The 17,664-nt window shown below is 43.2% G+C and overlaps 1 protein-coding gene across 2 annotated transcripts in view; it reads left to right on the top strand.

Annotated features, from left to right (window-relative positions):
- The window catches only part of AP2B1 (adaptor related protein complex 2 subunit beta 1), a 127,722-nt gene that overhangs the window by 103,515 nt on the left and 6,543 nt on the right, over window positions 1–17,664 (top strand). For both annotated transcript variants that reach the window (XM_059380553.1, XM_059380552.1), the window contains 3 exons: window positions 9,620–9,704; window positions 10,655–10,741; window positions 17,177–17,331. In XM_059380553.1, coding sequence (XP_059236536.1) covers window positions 9,620–9,704; window positions 10,655–10,741; window positions 17,177–17,331 — 327 coding nt within the window. The remainder of the gene's footprint in view (window positions 1–9,619; window positions 9,705–10,654; window positions 10,742–17,176; window positions 17,332–17,664) is intronic.

The raw sequence follows: 17,664 nt of genomic DNA, 5'->3' as shown, positions 1-17,664 counted from the left end.
CACATTAATGGACCCTAATTCCAAGATTGGAGATAACTAGGAAAATAGAATATATTACTGTTCTAATATTTGGAGAATGTTTTCTGTTGCTAACCTATGTCTGAGTGCCACTTTAAATAAAACAAATTGCCACCATGCAACTATTTATTAAACTGCTATCCTAATTGCCTAAGACTATTTTGGATGATATTTTCAGAGTAAATTGGAAGCTGAAGGGTATTCTGTAAGTGTCTTAGAGCTTCAGAGAAAACCAAAATCATTTGGATGCCTGATAGGAATTAGAGCTGAACAATTCCCTTTTACTGTGAGACCAGAAAGAAGCTTTTTTCACAATCCTGATAGACACAAAGCTGTAGGGAGACAAATTTTAATAGGAAGAGCAAAAAATATTGTTTTTGCTAGCAAATCACTGTATCTCATTCCATTCTTTGCTAGGAAACAATTTTTTCAGATACTCAAAACTATCTAACTTTTGCCTTTATAGGAAAAGAGAACCCTAAAAAAAATAATAATAAAAAGTGAAGTTAATGGTCTAGCACTTCCCAGTTCCAGAATTTTTGCACTTGGTATCAGAAAAGTATACTTTGGTGGGAATGGGTATGATTGTTTATGAATTCAGAGATAAGGAGAAAAAGGGTCTAGACCCTTTGGGGCTGAAATCCATGCCAGCCTGAGCTGTCACAAAGCTGGCCTTGTGCTTTCGGCCTACCTGCGGGGCCTGCCCGCCATATGGGTCATCTTGTGTGAACATTGTGACCTATCCACCTTATTTCCAAATGGTTTTGAAGGAGATGGGTTTCTTTTTTAAAGCAGTACTTGAGGGTCTGGTTTAATTTTCAAAAGCATTACACGGTTTGGTTCCAGTAGCTGTGGCGCTGGTACAGTGCCTTGGGTCTTTGGCGGACAGTCATCATTCTGATGTCCTCTTGACCAAATGAGAAGCTTCTGACAGTTTAATCCAGAAGTCTTTTAAGCCACCATCTATCCTTACCACTTTACAGTCTTCCATCTTTTCTTTGGTATTCTGGAGATTTCAGTTGGCCTGCATTCTAATTCATTCTAATTCGTGGTGTAAACTCTTGGGAGTTTTTGGCATTGAGATAAAGCAAATCTCCTGACAAGGTAGGGACCGCAGAAGGAGCCTTATTGTTTTGGTTTCTTCCTACCTCCTTTCGAAACTGGTCCTACTAAGAGAGGTTGGCTCTTAGGATCTCACTACTGTTCTAAAGGCCCATAGTTATATAATTTAAGAGCTCACCTGGAGGTCTGTTCAGAGCTTTCCTTCCCCCTCTAAGTGCTATTTGAACACAGAACCTTCAAATGCTGGAATGCATGTTGTTTCCAAGAGGAGATTAGAGACACGGGGCCACTGCTTTTAGCAGGAGATGGGGAACCTGTCACATTTCACAGAGTTCCCCTGTCCACATGCTCTTAACAATGAGAGAAGTCCTAACCTTTTGAGAGTAAACAAGTGTGGCTTTTATCTACAATCGGCACCAGGTTGTTACTGTTGGAGGGCTGCTCAGCCGCCAGGTAATCCCATGTGATTTGTTGGAAAGAATACAGAAAGAAAGAATACAGAGCTAGAGGGTTCTTGTTTGAATCTCCATCTTGGAAGTAAACTAAAGAAAGATGCTCTTCAAGTTCAAGTTGAATTAACATCAGAAGGAAGGTAAAGTGACACTTTCTGTGGTGGATCTCGTGATTATTTCTGCTGTATTTTTCACTGCAGTTTCTTTTCTCCTTTAAACTTCAATTTCTGAGAATTCTCGATTTTTTAGTGGGGTTTGAAATGGAACACCATATTTATACGAAAGACGGTAGATACTTTTTTGGCATTGACCAGGAATGCAGAACTACAGCTAGTAACTCCAGCAGCTAACAGAAAGAGCTACTTCTGCTGGAGTTCCAGACGACAGCATCACTCAGTTGTGTGCCGTTAAAAACCTTCACTCAGAGCCAATCCCCAGGATCTGTGGACTAGGTGGTGTGGTGCTTAAAACACATCTGAATCATCATTCCTCAGAGAACTGGTGATGGTTGGCGTCACTGCCTGGTCCTAGCTTGGACCAGCCTGCAAATAATCTTTCCAAAAGCTAAATGGAGAGGAGGAATGAAAGAAAAAAAAAATTCTTCAGAGACTTGGAAAGGTCACAAGTGACGTCATGGAAGAGTAGATGATACACTCTCAGAGGTGAGCTGTGTGCCACTTGCCTGGGTTTTTCCTGTGGCAGTGCCTCCTGCGGTTATCTCTGGCGAGAGGCCGCATTTACCAGAGTTCAGACTGAGTTCATCTCGTACCTTTTTATAGTACTTTTGAGTACACTGGAACAAGGTTAGAATATTAATTTTGCCTGTTCGTCTCCAGCTGTGCACCATAAAGAGGCTGTAGCTACTGCAGCGGGCTTCCTATACTATGGTGGGAAACTAATTGGTGGTTACAAGCTAACACTGACAGGCTGCACTTTCCCCAGCAGCCACGGAAAGTAACTTTTAAAAATCATTATTATTATTAAGCGTTTATAGCCTGCTCTTGTGTTTTCCGAGTGCCCCATAATCATTTCTGTTTGCTCCTCCTATTGATGTCCCTGACAGGCAGGTTCGTATTGTTGTGGCCACATGTTGCATGTGACAGAGCAGAGTACTGGAGGATTAGGTCATCTGCCCTTTGGTACCATCTGTGATCTTCTTTAGGCATCCTCCGAGCAGAAGCTGAGGTTTGCATTCTGTTCCTTTGCCCAGTGAATCCATTTCCTCACTGCTTGCCCTTAACAGGGTGTATATTATGGCTTTTATACTTTCTTGATGGAAACTTACAGGAAGAAATGTGTTTTACACAGTACACACATACACATACACACAACACATAAAACGGAAACAGTTTTGGGAAACATCACTTAACTCTTCATCAGATGCACAGTGATATTTTCCATTCTATTTTGTTTTTTTGAAGATTTATTTATTTATTTTGAGAGAGAAAGAGAGAGAGAGACTCCCCACTGAGCACAGAGCCTGACACAGGGCTCAATCCATGACCCTGAGATCACAACATGAGCAGAAATCAAGAGTTGAGGCTTAACTGACTATGCCACCTGGGTGCCCCTCTATTGTATTTTTTTATGCCAGTTTCAACCCACTATATTAAATTTTTTTTAATATTTTTATTTATTTATTTGGCAGAGACACAGCAAGAGAGGGAGCATAAGCAGAGGGAGTGAGAGGGAGAAGCAGGCTTCCCGCTGAGCAGGGAGCCCAATGCAGGGCTCGATCAGAGGACCCTGGGATCGTGACCTGAGCCAAAGGCAGATGCTTAACAACTTAGCCACTCAGCCTGGGCACACTTGGAGTCCCCCACTGTATTAATTTTAAGAAGTATCACTTGGTCACAATCCACAATTTTAAACACAATGCTAGGAGGTACTTGAAGCGAGGAATACATGTGGCACATTTTTCCTGGAGCATCAGTTTTACTCAGTGGTAAGGGGATAAACACATTTTCATATTAAAACATACAGATGCACTATGGAATAGCATGGAACTTCAAAGAAATTTTGTTCTTATGGTGAGCTACTTCATATTACACCCCCAGACCCCCAACCCTGACCCTTCCTGCTACTTCCACCCCAGTATAGACATCCATACTTTCCTCTTCTGTTTTTTTTTTTTTTTTAAGATTTTATTTATTTACTTGACAGAGACAGAGAGATCACAAGTAGTCAGAGAAGCAGGCAGAGAGAGAGGAGGAAGCAGGCTCCCTGCTGAGCAGAGAGCCCGATGCAGGGCTCGATCCCAGGACCCTGAGATCATCACCTGAGCCAAAGGCAGAGGCTTTAACCCACTGAGCCACCCAGGCGCCCCCTTTCCTCTTCTGTTAAGGGAAGTACACTAGAAAAAAACTTGAAGTACTGTCTTTTTGGAAACTTGAGACCAAGTTTATATGTTGTCTAAACCTCAGTGGTTTTCAGACACTCTGAGTAGTATATTTTCCAATTAGCATTCTTATTGAGTACTCTGTACCAGTCACTGTTCTAGAAACTGAGAATATAGTAGTGAACAAGAGACAAAAACCCCCTCTCTCATAGCATTTATATTCTGCTGGAGGCTGGGGTACAGGGACAGGTGATAAACTAGCAAATAAGTAAAATAGTGTGTCAGATGAGGGCAGAGGAAGTAAGAGAAACCAGAGACTGGGATAGACAGTCCTGGGGTTAGAGATTGAGTGGTGTGATTTTATAAACATGCTGGTCATGGAAGACCTGTATGGAATGATAATAGTTGATTAAGCAAAGACCTAAAGGAAGCCAGGAATGAGGCATGCAGATTTCTGGAGAGGGAGAGAATTGCAGACAGAAGATAGAGCAAATGCACAAACCATGAGGTCGCAGAGTACCTGATACTCTGCAGGGGAAAACAGCAGACCCCTTGGCTGACATGATGCTAGCAGGGAGAGAGTCACAGCACATAACATCAGAGAGGTAATAGGCATCAGATTATAGGCAATTGTAACTTTGGTTTTTATTCTGAGTGAGACGGGAAGTCATTGGAGGTTTGCACAGAGGTATTTATGAGCTGACCCACATTTTAGGATCCCTCTGGCTGCTGTGTTGAGAATAGACTGGGGAAGCTAAGTGTTACAGAGGGTGGAGGAGGCAGGTGCAGAAGCAAGGGCACTATTAGAAGGCTTTGTGGTATTCTGTTTACTGTGTTTGGAAAGACAGCAGGAGTTTCTCTTTAGGGATGGTAGGGGAGATTAAGAAATTGGTTTGTGACATGTTCATTTTGAGATACTAGTTATTCAGGTGAAGATACTAAGGCAGTTGGTATATATATGTCTTCATTGATTTCCCATAGGCAAGTTAGGCATTGATTTTAAAGCTCTCGGGAAATAGTTCTCCAGCTTGTCTGGATTATGTCTTTCTATTCTGTACCTATTGGGATGGCGAATTTCAAAATAAGAAAACTCTGGAGCAATCAGTATTACACTCTTTAAGGTTCTTTTTGAGAGGAGCTGCCGTCCAGATTGGAATCAAACTGGCTTCATAACTGTGTTTTTCCCATGATTCTTTTTGGCCTGAACTCTTAAGGAGTGATTGGCACATCCTTGGAGAATCAAGTATTTGCATTGTGATTTACTACCTATATTATTCTTAGCATATAGATGTTATATTAGCTCAGCAATTTGAAATAAAAATAGTATTTATCTGTCATCCCAGCCTTGTTGAGTACAGTTAGCTCATCAAGAGATGCTAACGGGATTATGTTATGCATACAAATGATAATAGAGGTAGAAAAGGGGTTGGAAACCAGTGTTTCATTCCATTTGCTCAGCATCTTCCCCTTAATTTCATGCAACAAATATTTCTTAAGCTATTAGGATGCCAGTGAAAGTGAGAGCCCCTGTACTCAGAGTTCATTATATTGTGAGTGAGGCAGATGGAAACAAACAGTTATTTTATCTTGTGCTAGAGGTGTATGCAGGGGTGTTGTGGGGCGGGATTAGAGTTTTCCTAAGAAATCTTAAGCTTGAACTGAATCTTAACATTAAATAGGGGTTTTTCAGAGAGCTGAAGCTTCAGGAGAATATATTAAACAGAACAACTAAGGAGGCACAGAGCTGTGAGTTTCAGTGTCTGGGGGAACAAGCAATAATTTTGATATGGTTGACATTAAGGAACTAGGCTGGAGAGGTGGATCCAAGAGAACCATATATTCTTGAATGAAATGGAGTTCTAGCCAAGAGTAGAACTTTGAGAGCTGCAAAATGCAGAGGTTGAAAAGCTATTGTAAGAGAAGGGAGCTGCCTCCCGCAGAGTGACCTGTGCTGTTGACCCTGTAAAGAGATATTTTATGAAGGACACAGTAGCAAGAAGAATAATTAGGGCAAGGGCTTGCTAATAAGCCTATTTCCCCCCTCTCGTCTGGTCCCTTTTAGGCATAGCAGTAGTACTGTGTTTGAGCACATGGAAGATATCACTTATGCCTACTATGGTTATCTTCTATTATGAAAAATTCTGAATAAATGGGTGAAAGAGATGGTGAAAGAGGGAATTTTTCTTTCACAGACACTTGTTCTATTACTTACTGTAAGCCAGGCACCATTCTTGGTGCTTCGTTGCAGATGTTAACCCACTCTTTTCCTAGCAGCCCATGTGTTCGGTGCCATTGTCTCCATGTGCAGACAGGACCCTGAGCTGAGTACTGCTTGCTTGCCCAAAGTCACACAGCTAGTAAGCATGCCAGGGTCAGAATTTGAAATCAGGTGGTCTCGTCTGGTTCCCAAGCCACAAACCCACGAGTCTGCTGCCTCTGATTTGGGTATCCCAGCTTCTCACAATTATTCTAGAGCAGAAGTCCAGGGATAGTCTTCAGGATGTCCTGAAACCCTTGCTTGTGTGCCAAACATAGTTTGAAACGTTTTTCAGGAAGAGGGTCCATGACTTCTATTTGTCAAAAGGGTTGCGAGACAGAATGATTTAGTACTACTGACCTAGAAAAACTTTTCATGTCTTTTCTGTTGTTAAAGACCTCCATTTAGAAGAAGGATTCCCCCAGAACAAGAAGAAGATATTTACAAGCCTGTCCTGACTTCTTAGCTCACATTGTTCTAAATTAATTGCTTATCTGGTTGATCTTCCTAGGGACTTTGTCCATAATGCACACACCAGGTCCCAGATTTAGATCGTTATTCACGTGGGATGAAGCCCTGGCATCAGTTTTGAAAAATCTCTCCAGGTGATTCTAATATGTCTTTGATTAAGAAACACTAATGGGGGATGCCTGGGTGGCTCAGTTGGTTAAGCGGCTGCCTTCGGCTCAGGTCATGATCCCAGCGTCCTGGGATCGAGTCCAACATCGGGCTCCTTGCTCGGCAGGGAGCCTGCTTCTCCCTCTGCCTCTGCCTGCCATTCTGTCTGCCTGTGCTTACTCTCTCCCCTTCTCTCTCTCTGATAAATAAATAAAATCTTTAAAAAAAAAAAAAAAAAAAAAAAAAGAACCACTAATGGTGGGGGGGCGCCTGGGTGGCTTAGTCGGTTAAGAGTTAGCTTTCGGCATCATGATCCCAGGGTCCTGGGATTGAGCCTCACGACAGGCTCCCTGCTTTGCGGGGAGTCTGTTTTTCCTTCTCTTGCTCACTCTCTCAAATAAAATCCTTAAAAAAAAAAAAAAAACAGTAATATAATCCCCCGGAGGACAAAGGTTGTATTTTCTGTATTCTTCATTGTATCTCAAATGCTTGGGACATAGTAAACCTTAATGAATGTTTGAATGACTGGCACATTGTGAAATAGGACTGCTTTTTATTTAAAGATAATAGTAACGATAATCACTTGCATTTCACATAAGACCTTTCTATAACCCAGACAGGGTCACCTATACCATCCAGTTTTCTCTTCTGAATAACCTTTGCAGAGCCTGGCACTACCTCAAGATCTTCTTGGTGCCCATATCTGAAGTAACAGTTCTCTTATTGCTGAGTACCAGATGAATTAGAAAACACCTCTTTCCCAGCAGCCCACAACTGATACAAATCTTTCTGAGTGGTGCTCTAGTACATCTAAAAGGGTGTTTGAGGACCTCTTTCCTGCAGTTAGTTACTCTGCTTATATTTACCAGACTCAAGCTTTTCAAGAATGCTGCCGTCTGGACATCAGATTATGGGACATAGGTCAGAAACTCCTAGTGGACTGGTAATTGAAAAGCACAAGTTACAAAGAAAGTAATTTGATGGGTTCTTTTTTTTTTTTTTTAAGATTTTTATTTATTTATTTGATAGAGAGAGATCACAAGTAGGCAGAGAGGCAGGCAGAGAGAGAGGGGGAAGCAGGCTCCCCGCTAAGCAGAGAGCCTGATGTGGGGCTCGATCCCAGGACCCTGAGATCATGACCCGAGCCGAAGACAGAGGCTTAAACCACTGAGCCACCCAGGTGCCCCAATTTGATGGGTTCTTACGGGAGAGAAAAGAGAAAGACAGTGTCAAGTAGACATAAGCACATTATGAAGAGGAAATAAAGGTACTGTTGAAGCTGGGGGAGATGAGTTGATAATAAGCACAAAAGAACTGGAAGGACTTCAAAAAAGGATATTTGGATCCGATTGCCAAAGTTTTGGTAAAAAGCTAGATATGCTGTTGAAGTGTAGACATTGGCCCTGAAGGGGCGGGGGGATAGCAGTTTTTTACTTTATTTGCTTAGAACAAAATAAAAGAGAAATAGTCACGGTTACTGATTATAGAACTTGCCCAGAGAAACATTTTCCAGTGGTGCCAAGACCATAGATGGGAGAGTCATTAGTGACAGAAACCAGTGGGAAGTGGTGGTTTAGAGCAATTCGCCTCCTCCTCCTCCTCCACTCCCTTCGTACAGTCTGTGGTTTTTGTAATCTGTTGCAGTGAACCTGCCTGTCCCTGGGTATATTCACCAATCAGTGTCACCCCTAAATAAAAGTACTTAGTGTAGCTTTTTAGAACTGCAAACAGCATGTTCTGAGCTGAAAGGGCTGGCGTAAAATCGCAGCCTACCTAAGTCAGAGCCGCATCTTGTGAGGAGAGGTTGCATTTCTTCACTTGCACCTTTCCTTCTTCTAGTCATCAGATTTAACAGTGGTTGACCCAGCAAGCTTTTTCCAACTGTAGGACTTGAAAAATAAGATTTTATAAAAGAGGGCGTCAGGCTGGCTCAGTGGGTTAAAGCCTCTGCCTTCAGCTCAGGTCATGATCCCAGGGTCCTGGGATCGAGCCCCGAATTGGGCTCTCTGCTCAGCAGGGAGCCTGCTTCCCCCTCTCTCTCTTCCTACTTGTGATCTCTGTCTGTCAGATAAATAAATAAAATCTTTTTAAAAAAAAGAAGTAGGGACGCCTGGGTGGCTCAGTTGGTTAAGCAGCTGCCTTCGGCTCAGGTCATGATCCCAGCTTCCTGGGATCGAGTCCCACATCGGGCTCCTTGCTCAGCTGGGAGCCTGCTTCTCCCTCTGTCTCTGCCTGTCACTCTGTCTGCCTGTGCTCGCTCTCTCTCCCTCTCTCTCTCTGACAAATTAAATCTTTAAAAAAAAAAAAAAGAAGTAATATCATTAATAGTAAGTGGTAACAGGAGCTTCTATTAATAACTGTAGAAACAAACAATAGCTCAGTGGGTTATTCTTTTTTTTTTTTTTTTTTTTTTAAGATTTTGTTTGTTTGTTTGACAGAGATCACAAGTAGGCAGAGAGGCAGGCAGAGGGGCGGCGCGGGGGAAGCAAGCTCCCCGCCAAGCAGAGAGCACAATGTGAGGCTTGATTCCAGAACCCTGGGATCATGACCTGAGCTGAAGGGAGAGGCTTTAACCCACTGAGCCACCCAGGTGCCCCTCAGGGGGTTATTGATGCAGAACTTGTGTCTTCAGTTTCTCCCTCCAGGGGTTCCTTCTAGAAAGAGGTAGAGTTGCAGGTTCTCACAGTGCTCTGACAGTAGAATGAATAAGGATGTGCTTTGCAGCATATGGGCTGGTAGGTCTTGGTCTGGGGAGTCCTGAACTGTCTGGGAGAGGAAAGAAATAGAGTGATAGATTTCCAGACACATACTGCCTTTTCCCTCCTACCTGGCTTCCGGTGATGTCCTAATTTTCCCTCATTACTTTCCTGGCAGGTGGCTGTGAAAAACAATATTGATGTCTTTTACTTCAGCTGCCTCATCCCACTCAATGTGCTTTTTGTAGAAGATGGCAAAATGGGTAAGTATGTCCTCCTGTCCTTCTGCCAAATATACTGTTGCCCTTCCTCTGAATGTCAGGCAGAGCATAACCCAGAAGTACAAGTTCTTTTGAGATTTTTAAAAAGGGGGCTTGGGGAGGAGTGGGGTTAAGGCTAAAGGTCGAATACTTGCTGATCATATGGATTCTCATGAGTCACAGTTGATCTTGCCTTGCTGTTGGTCTCTGTATCATATTGCTAGTTACCTGAATAATCCAGTCACACCAGCACGGAGTCAGTGGTTTGGTGACAAGGAGATGCGGATTTGAATCTCACCTTGGCTGTGTATTCGCTGTGTGATTGTGACAAGGTGCTTAGCTTTTCTGAGTCTCTGTTTCCAAGTTTGCAAAGCAGAAACTGTTATTGTAAAAGCTGGACGAGATAATACATGCAAATTGAGCACTTAGCCAGCCCTGTACTAAGTTCTTACTGTCTCAAAATAAGAATTAAGTAATCTGTAATAAACATCAGTACACCCCATGTGGTTATTGATGTTTCTCTCTTCTCTTACTTATGAAATCGCCAACTAATAAAACTGCTTATACTGGTACATATTAATTGTATTGGTACTGAATTGATCTGACTCTTACAGTGGCTCTTTGGGTAGGCAGGACAGATGTAATTATATATGATGAAATTAAGGATCAGAAAGATCAGAAGACTTACCCAAAGTAATGACATAGGAAAACAGTGGAGCCAAGACTAAACCCTAGATGTGAGTTTCTCCTGGTGTGTCTTACTGCTGCGGATAGGAGAATACTTGATGTGGAATGTAGCACCTCTGCATGGCTGAGAATTGGCTCCAGTTCCAGGCTGCTCCTGGATGTATTGTAAGAGCCAGAACTCCGAAAGAGAAATGGGGTAATGTGCCAGAAATCAGAATATCGACAGACTGTGCACACCCGTCCTTTCCCTCTGTTTCCCCATACAGAGCGCCAGGTCTTCCTTGCCACATGGAAGGATATTCCCAATGAAAATGAACTTCAGTTTCAGATTAAGGAATGCCATTTAAATGCTGGTGAGTAATGACTGAATTTCATGTGCATCTTATTAGATATTTGAAATTTTTGTCTTTACTTACCTCTTCTTTCCACATCTGCCTGTTTCTGATGGATGTATGGTAGATATTTGACCTGTAAACTTCTCTTTAAGAACTTGAGGTGTTTTGATGTAGGTGCTAGATTACTTCCAAGCTGACAGATTCAGAAACAAACTAGGATGGGTCCATCCATCGAGTTCTTCAGTAGTCAGACTGGTGTTAGTCGTGTACATGCGCACTGCGCCCTCTGGGGAGCCTCCAGTGGCTGAAGCGCCAGTTGAGGGTGTAAACCCTCCTGGGAATTAAGAGGACTCTCTCCTCTATCAGCCTGTGGTATTGGAAGAAAGGGAACTCTCTGAGATCCTTAAGTAGAATCTTGTGTTTGTTATTAAAAAATAATTTAATCATAGTTGATTAAATTAGCTTTTTTTTTTTAAACTTCCCTTGTATCAACTTTCATAGGATAATACTAACCTCTTTAGTCATCATTAAAAAGCCCAAGACCCTTCTGTAGTTCATTTTATTACCATAATAGAACATCAAAGCAGTAACCCAAGAGGAGAAATAGTAGCTATCAGTCCCTAGAGCTTGATAGTGATAGGGCTTGTTTCACAAAGTTTCCTCAGGAATCCAAGGGCCCTGAGCTCCACATTGTCCTGCCTTGGTCCCAGTCACTCTTTTTTGAGACTAGTGCACAACCTTCTGAGTTTGAATGAAAATGAGCCTTGGTGCTAAGTCAGTACCTTCTCTTTTATTGATTTCCTCCTTGTGTGTTGGTGTTTCTCGTGTGGGGTTTTTGGCGTGCTGCTGTCCCAGTGTCTTTAGAGCATAACACTGGGAGGAAGAGGCAATATGGGACTTCAGAGAAGGGGGAGAAACTCACAGTCCTCTCATTCCAACCTTTTCTTTTTAACTGTCATCGTTTGGGGCTCTGCAATGTATTCATCCTCTGTGTTCAGACAAATCTTCTCTTACGGGGCTTCTCCTGAGCCCTTGGCGAGGTGTCTGAGGAGATAGTCTTGTATAATTTCCATTGGAGTAACTACTAAGTTGATTCTCTTCAGGAACACCACACATCTGCCTTCTTCCTAACATTTCTTGGTCTAGATTTCTCACCCCGACTGGTTATGTGTGTATGTTTATTAAACAAAACCTACATTTTTGCTGCATTTTCACCAAAAAATCATACTCAAACTGAGCTGCTTTTGGTGCCGTATTCTAGGTAGGAGACAGTGTTATCTGCCCTCTCTGAGGTTCATGGTCAGTTACCACAAACCTCATGTCATGAGTGGAGGAGCTTGGGTAGCCTTCCGTGGTCAAAAGCTGTGCTGCAGGAAGCTGTCAAGTGCAGAATCCAAAGTGGCTCCCGGTGAGAACCAGAGCGGATCCTGTTAGAGAAGCAGCTGCCGTACCCGGTTTGGAAGAGACCCTTCATTATAGTCACTCCTGTGGTAGCTGGTCCCATGGCAGCGTTTCATGTGTTGCTCTCCTGGGAACACTTCTCTCCCAAAGAATAGAAGGGGGTTCTGTGTCAGTGGCAGCTGAGAAATGCAGCATGTGATGGGCCTCTGCTGGATGTTACCATTGTAGGTGAGCACACATGAAAGCTGAGGAGTCCGCCCTTGAGGAAATCTGTTTAACTCATTGTGAACTAAGTTTATGGACCATAGAATTTAAAACCACAAAATGCTTATTTTTTTTTTTAAGATTTTATTTATTTATTTGAGAGAGAGACAGTGAGAGAGAACATGAGCGAGGAGAAGGTCAGAGAGAGAAGCAGACTCCCCGCAGAGCTGGGAGCCCGATGCGGGACTCGATCCCAGGACTCCGGGATCATGACCTGAGCCGAAGGCAGTCGTCCAACCAACTGAGCCACCCAGGCGTCCCCAAAATGCTTATTTTTAAAAAATATTTCATTTATTTATTTATTTATTTATTTGACACAGAGAGAGAGATCACAAGTAGGCAGAGAGAGAGAGAGGAAGGAAACGGACTTCCCGCCGAGCAGAGAGCCCGATGCGGGGCTCGATCCCAGGACCCTGGGATCATGACCGGAGCCAAAGGCAGAGGCTTTTAACCCACTGAGCCACCCAGGTGCCCCAAAATGCTTATTTTTAATATCTTGTAGAACACCAGTGTTCCTTTTTTTTTAAGGTTTTCTTTTTAAGTAATCTGCACCCAATGTGGGGCTCAGACTCACAACCCCGAGATCAGGAGTCACACACTTCACTGACTGAGCCAGCCAGGTGCCCCAACCCCAGTGTTCCCTTGAGCATGATCTGAGAAACACTGGCCTACAAAGAACAACAACAAAAAAAAGTCACAGGGTAATTGGAAAGAAGATTTGGTTTCAGATGTCCAGTCTGAAAGGGAAATGCTTTTTCAAAAAGAAAAAAAAAAAGCCTGGATGACTGAGGTTTGATGGTTTTAGTCTGGCCTGCCAAAATAATAGGAAAGATCCCCCTCCTTCCAGATTGGAGTTCTGAACCCTTGTGGCATCTCGGTGTACATTTATGATCCTGCCAAAGAGGAGGTGTCTGGCCTTTCTCCCAGTGGGGCTGCGTCCTCTGCTGTAGCCTGGCACAGTTTCTTAGAGCAAACTCAGTTTTGATCAGTTCTGCCTTGGCTTCCTGCCAGTGCCTCACTGCCTTGGGTGCTCCAAATACCAGCAAATCGGTTTCTCCGTGACATACCACTTTATGGCCACACCGCACATGGAATAGAAGGGCCATTTTTCTTTTCTCTGGGAGCCCAAAGCCATCTTTTCCACACAAAGTCACGGCTAATCTTGCAGGACCACTTCCTGCAACTGATCTTTCTAGCTTTTCTTCTGCATCCATCCCAAGGTCTGGAGTGGCCTGGCCTTTATATTTCCTTCCAGTCCTGAGGGCTCTATTAACAGTACGTTTCCAGGTTTAGTGCCTTCTGATTCAACACCCTGGGTCTAGCTGGGAGCTAAAAATACCATCCTTCCCAGCTGATCTGCCCTAATCACAGTAGCACCAACACTTTAAATAGCTTTTCTGTGCCAGAGTAGACATTTGACAGATGGAACTAACACTTTGGGGGCTGTACAAAGTCACAGACTTTAAGGACTTTACCAACCTAGCCTTCTGCCTTTACTTTTGCTCTTCGATTTCTTTCTAGAGAAGAAACAAGAAACCCTCTTTCCAAGCCTTAATAATTAATCAGATCTGAATAGAAAGGTATGTATGATATGGGGTACTTGTGGGACCACTAGTTGTGTAAATACTAGAAAATTTTAAATCTTGAAGGCACTAACGTATGGGCCGCCCTGCTTCCTAGCCTTGTCATCTCTATTGGTGTTCAGTTCTGCATGAATCTATTTTGCAGCCTACCATGATGGCTATGTTTGGGGTTAGCATATATCTGGGACCACTATCTTAACTGCACAAGAACTAGTTGCAGCTCTAGAAAGCAATCTTTCTGGCAAGCAGTATACAAACCTGTTCTTTTTTTTTTTAAATTGTTTATTCTGAAAATCTCTGGGGGCATATTGTGTCTATAAGCACTAGTTAGGCACTATGGTAAAGGACAGATCTTTCTTCTAGTGTGAGAACTTAGATAGGGGTGAGTTCTGTTTCTCTGTTTTGCTTTAATCCTATCTTGTGGAAGATTTCATAAATGAAATGCTTCACTGGCCAGAATATAAATATAGTTTGGTTGCTCGAGCAGTAAATAGTGTTGTTTCTAACAGTCATGGTAGTTTTGGACTTGGTTGGCCCCGAGTGCAAATATCCCCTTACCATTCTCTTATTAATAAGAGTACCATCCTCCCTCCTGTTGCTTCTGGAAAAAGTGTGACCTTGCTAAAGTAGGAAGTTGAAGATCATATCCACACCTCCTCAGAGTTTAGGCCACAAACTCAAAGATCCAGCTTTGGGAAAGAAGACAAATGAACCGGAAGAAATCACATCTGAAAGCAAACATAAACCTATTTGACATCTTTTCTTACTCTCTCCTTTGGGGCCCATCTCCATGTCTTTACATTTCCTTCTCATTCTCAGATTCTCACAACAGTGGTGAGATTACATATGATTTCCCTGAACTCCCAGGAAAAACTCTGTCTTGTCAAGAAGTGTATCCCAGTCAAGAGGCCCTTGGCTGTCTCAGTCAGAAGGGCATGTGATTCTTCATCTCAGGGTCGAGAGTTCAGTCCCCACATTGGATGCAGAGATTACTAAAAATAAATAAGTAAATAAACTTTAAAAAAAAAAAAAAGTGTATTCAGCATGGCTAGGAAGCCTCCTAGCATCTGGTTCCCATCATTATTCTTAACAAGAACATTTAGCATAGTCTAACTACTCTTTCATTTCTACATCCTCAAGCTCTAACCCAATGTCTAAGATTTATAAAAATTGACTCATATACTTAGTGCTAGAGCCCTTCCTTCATTTAGTCTTCTGGTAGAAATCGTATATAGCCATTCAGTAGGAGCAGAGCCAGGTCTCTGACCAGAATATTTCCTAAATGTATTAAAGTTTACCTTCATTGAACTTGTTTATTCTCCCTATTTATAAACTATTTAACCTGTTTTCTAATTTTGGAAGGGTGAATGTGTTTGTGTGCTTTCATTTCTTAGCCTATCCTCTCTTCCCTAACTGGTAAAATGATGAGAAGTCTGTAGGAACCTGGGCTTTACTATATACACAGTCTAGAATGTGTCTGCGCCTGTGCAAAAAGGCGGCTCTTCGGTAAAGAAAGGCTCCTGTGTGTGTCCTGTTTCTTCGGAAATGGGCAAGAGCCCTGAAAGTTAGAGTGACTTTTACAACTTAAAACAAGCCCCCATGGCTTAAAACAGGACAGTCCTATCAAAACGCATTCACCAAACTCCAGCTGATGGTGTTGCCTAGCAACTCAGTCTAAGCAGCAAGAGCCCTTCATTATGGGAACCAAGGTGGCAGAACTGCCTGACCCCTGAGAAGGTGATTAAAAAGCACATGGAGGCCCCCTCCTCCAACAGTATTGCATATAATGATCCTGAGATGGACTTTGTAGCTCTTCAAAGATAGCTGGTTCTTAAGCTATAGCTTCTCTGCTTGGTGTTGGTGAAAACCTTGGAGGAAAAAGGCCAAGAGTCAAGTCACAAGTAAATGTGGCATAGGTGTTTAGTGACTGGGTCCTCGTGCCTCCTCTCCAAGCTGTTGCTGGTTTGAATGTGGGGAAAAGACACGAAAGCAAGAACTGCAGGTGGCTTCCAGTGCCTGTGGCAGTACATCAGTCTCGGCATCTCCAACCCTGGAGTCGGAGGCTTCTTCACAGGTGTCGATGGCAAGTGCCCATTGTGTCCCTGGTACCCGGGGGAAGCACAGTGATGAAAAACTCCAGGATCCCTGTGCTCAGAGAGCTGCTGCTCTTGGAAAGCAGCGAGGCCAGCCATCACTGCATCCTTTTCCCAGAGAGTGCACCAGAATAGGATGGATTTTTATGTGGAGAATTACTGAAGTCAGCATGAGAAATTTAGAATTCTCATCAGAAATGAACATTCTAAGCTATCAAAAAAGAAGCAGTGTTTGCCGTCTCTATTCTCTACGTTTCTTTCTCTGATGCTTTGGCATCTCTCCTCTTTGCAGTGAGAGAGCAAGGAGAGTGAAATGACCTTTCATTCCAGACTTTCATGTCTCTTTGATGTGGTAGTCACAGGAAGGACCCCAAACACCAACCTGTTGTCACCCTGGGTTGGTGACTCCAAAGGCTTTTGCTGTGACTAGCAGCCCCAGATCAGGGTATATAGAGCTTGGTCATAGTCATCTTTGGTTGAGACTTTTTCTTTATTCATTTGGAGACATGATATTCCGTACAGGCTTAAGAAATGATTTACCTGCTTAAAAAAAAAATTCTTAAGCTTCCAAGTTAATAAATTTGACTTGCACGATTTCTGCCACTCTGTGCCCTTTTCTGGCAGTTGAGGCCAGAGTGGCTCACGGTGAAGTAGCAGCGACTTGGGGAGTGAGTGTGGATTTGAGCACCAGTCTGTGTATCCCTGTAGCTCTGGGATTGGGGTTCTGGAAACGAACACCTACACACCAGTCCCTGTGGGCACCACACATATACCCATTGCTGTCTGTGTCCACTTCGGAGCATTTTTATCTGTCTAATGCCTAGTTTAAGATTACCCACTCTGCTGACCCACCATAATCTCCACAGGTGACGTTTACACTCATGTCTAGTTGCACCTTCCTCTGTTTTCTGTCCTGGAATCTGTTAGGCGCCTCAAGAGCCTCTTCCTCATCCTGTGCTGTTGCGGGAGCAGGGCTGTCTGAAATGTGCGTGTGCGCGTACACGATGGCACGTCTTGGGAGACTGTGTGCACGTGGCTCATACGGATGTCAGGAAAGCACATTTGTTTAATATTTTAACTGAAGGTGTGGAATTTTTAATCTCTGTTTCTAGACACTGTTTCCAGCAAATTGCAAAACAACAATGTTTATACTATTGCCAAGAGGAATGTGGAAGGGCAGGACATGCTGTACCAATCCCTGAAGCTCACTAATGGTATTTGGATTTTGGCTGAGCTACGTATCCAGCCAGGAAACCCAAATTATACGGTAAGTCCTTTCTCGAGGTAGATGGGTGCGAGAAGTGAGGTCAGAGCCCTTTCATTTTTTCTAGCCTGGTGGAAAGACCTGGAAGAGGTGCTTCAGACCCCAGATAGCCAAAACAAGCAATTAGTAAAGAAGTCCCCAGTGATCTTCTCTAAGGAGTGCTGCAGACTTCCCCTGGTGTTTGCTGAGTGACTCGCAGTACTCACCTAGCATTTCTGTGCATATGGTGCTCTAACAAGCTGCTCAGAGGCCTGTCTCCATAGCTCATTTCCAGAAGGCCTTCTTTCCTGCTTTAGAGTTCATGATCTAAGGCTGTCAGAGTCCTAGACACATGAG

The sequence above is a fragment of the Mustela nigripes genome, chromosome 16 (assembly GCF_022355385.1).
Source record: "Mustela nigripes isolate SB6536 chromosome 16, MUSNIG.SB6536, whole genome shotgun sequence".
Taxonomy (NCBI): domain Eukaryota; kingdom Metazoa; phylum Chordata; class Mammalia; order Carnivora; family Mustelidae; genus Mustela; species Mustela nigripes.
The sequence above is the reverse complement of the archived record's forward strand: the minus strand, read 5'-3'. Positions and strand labels throughout refer to the sequence as shown.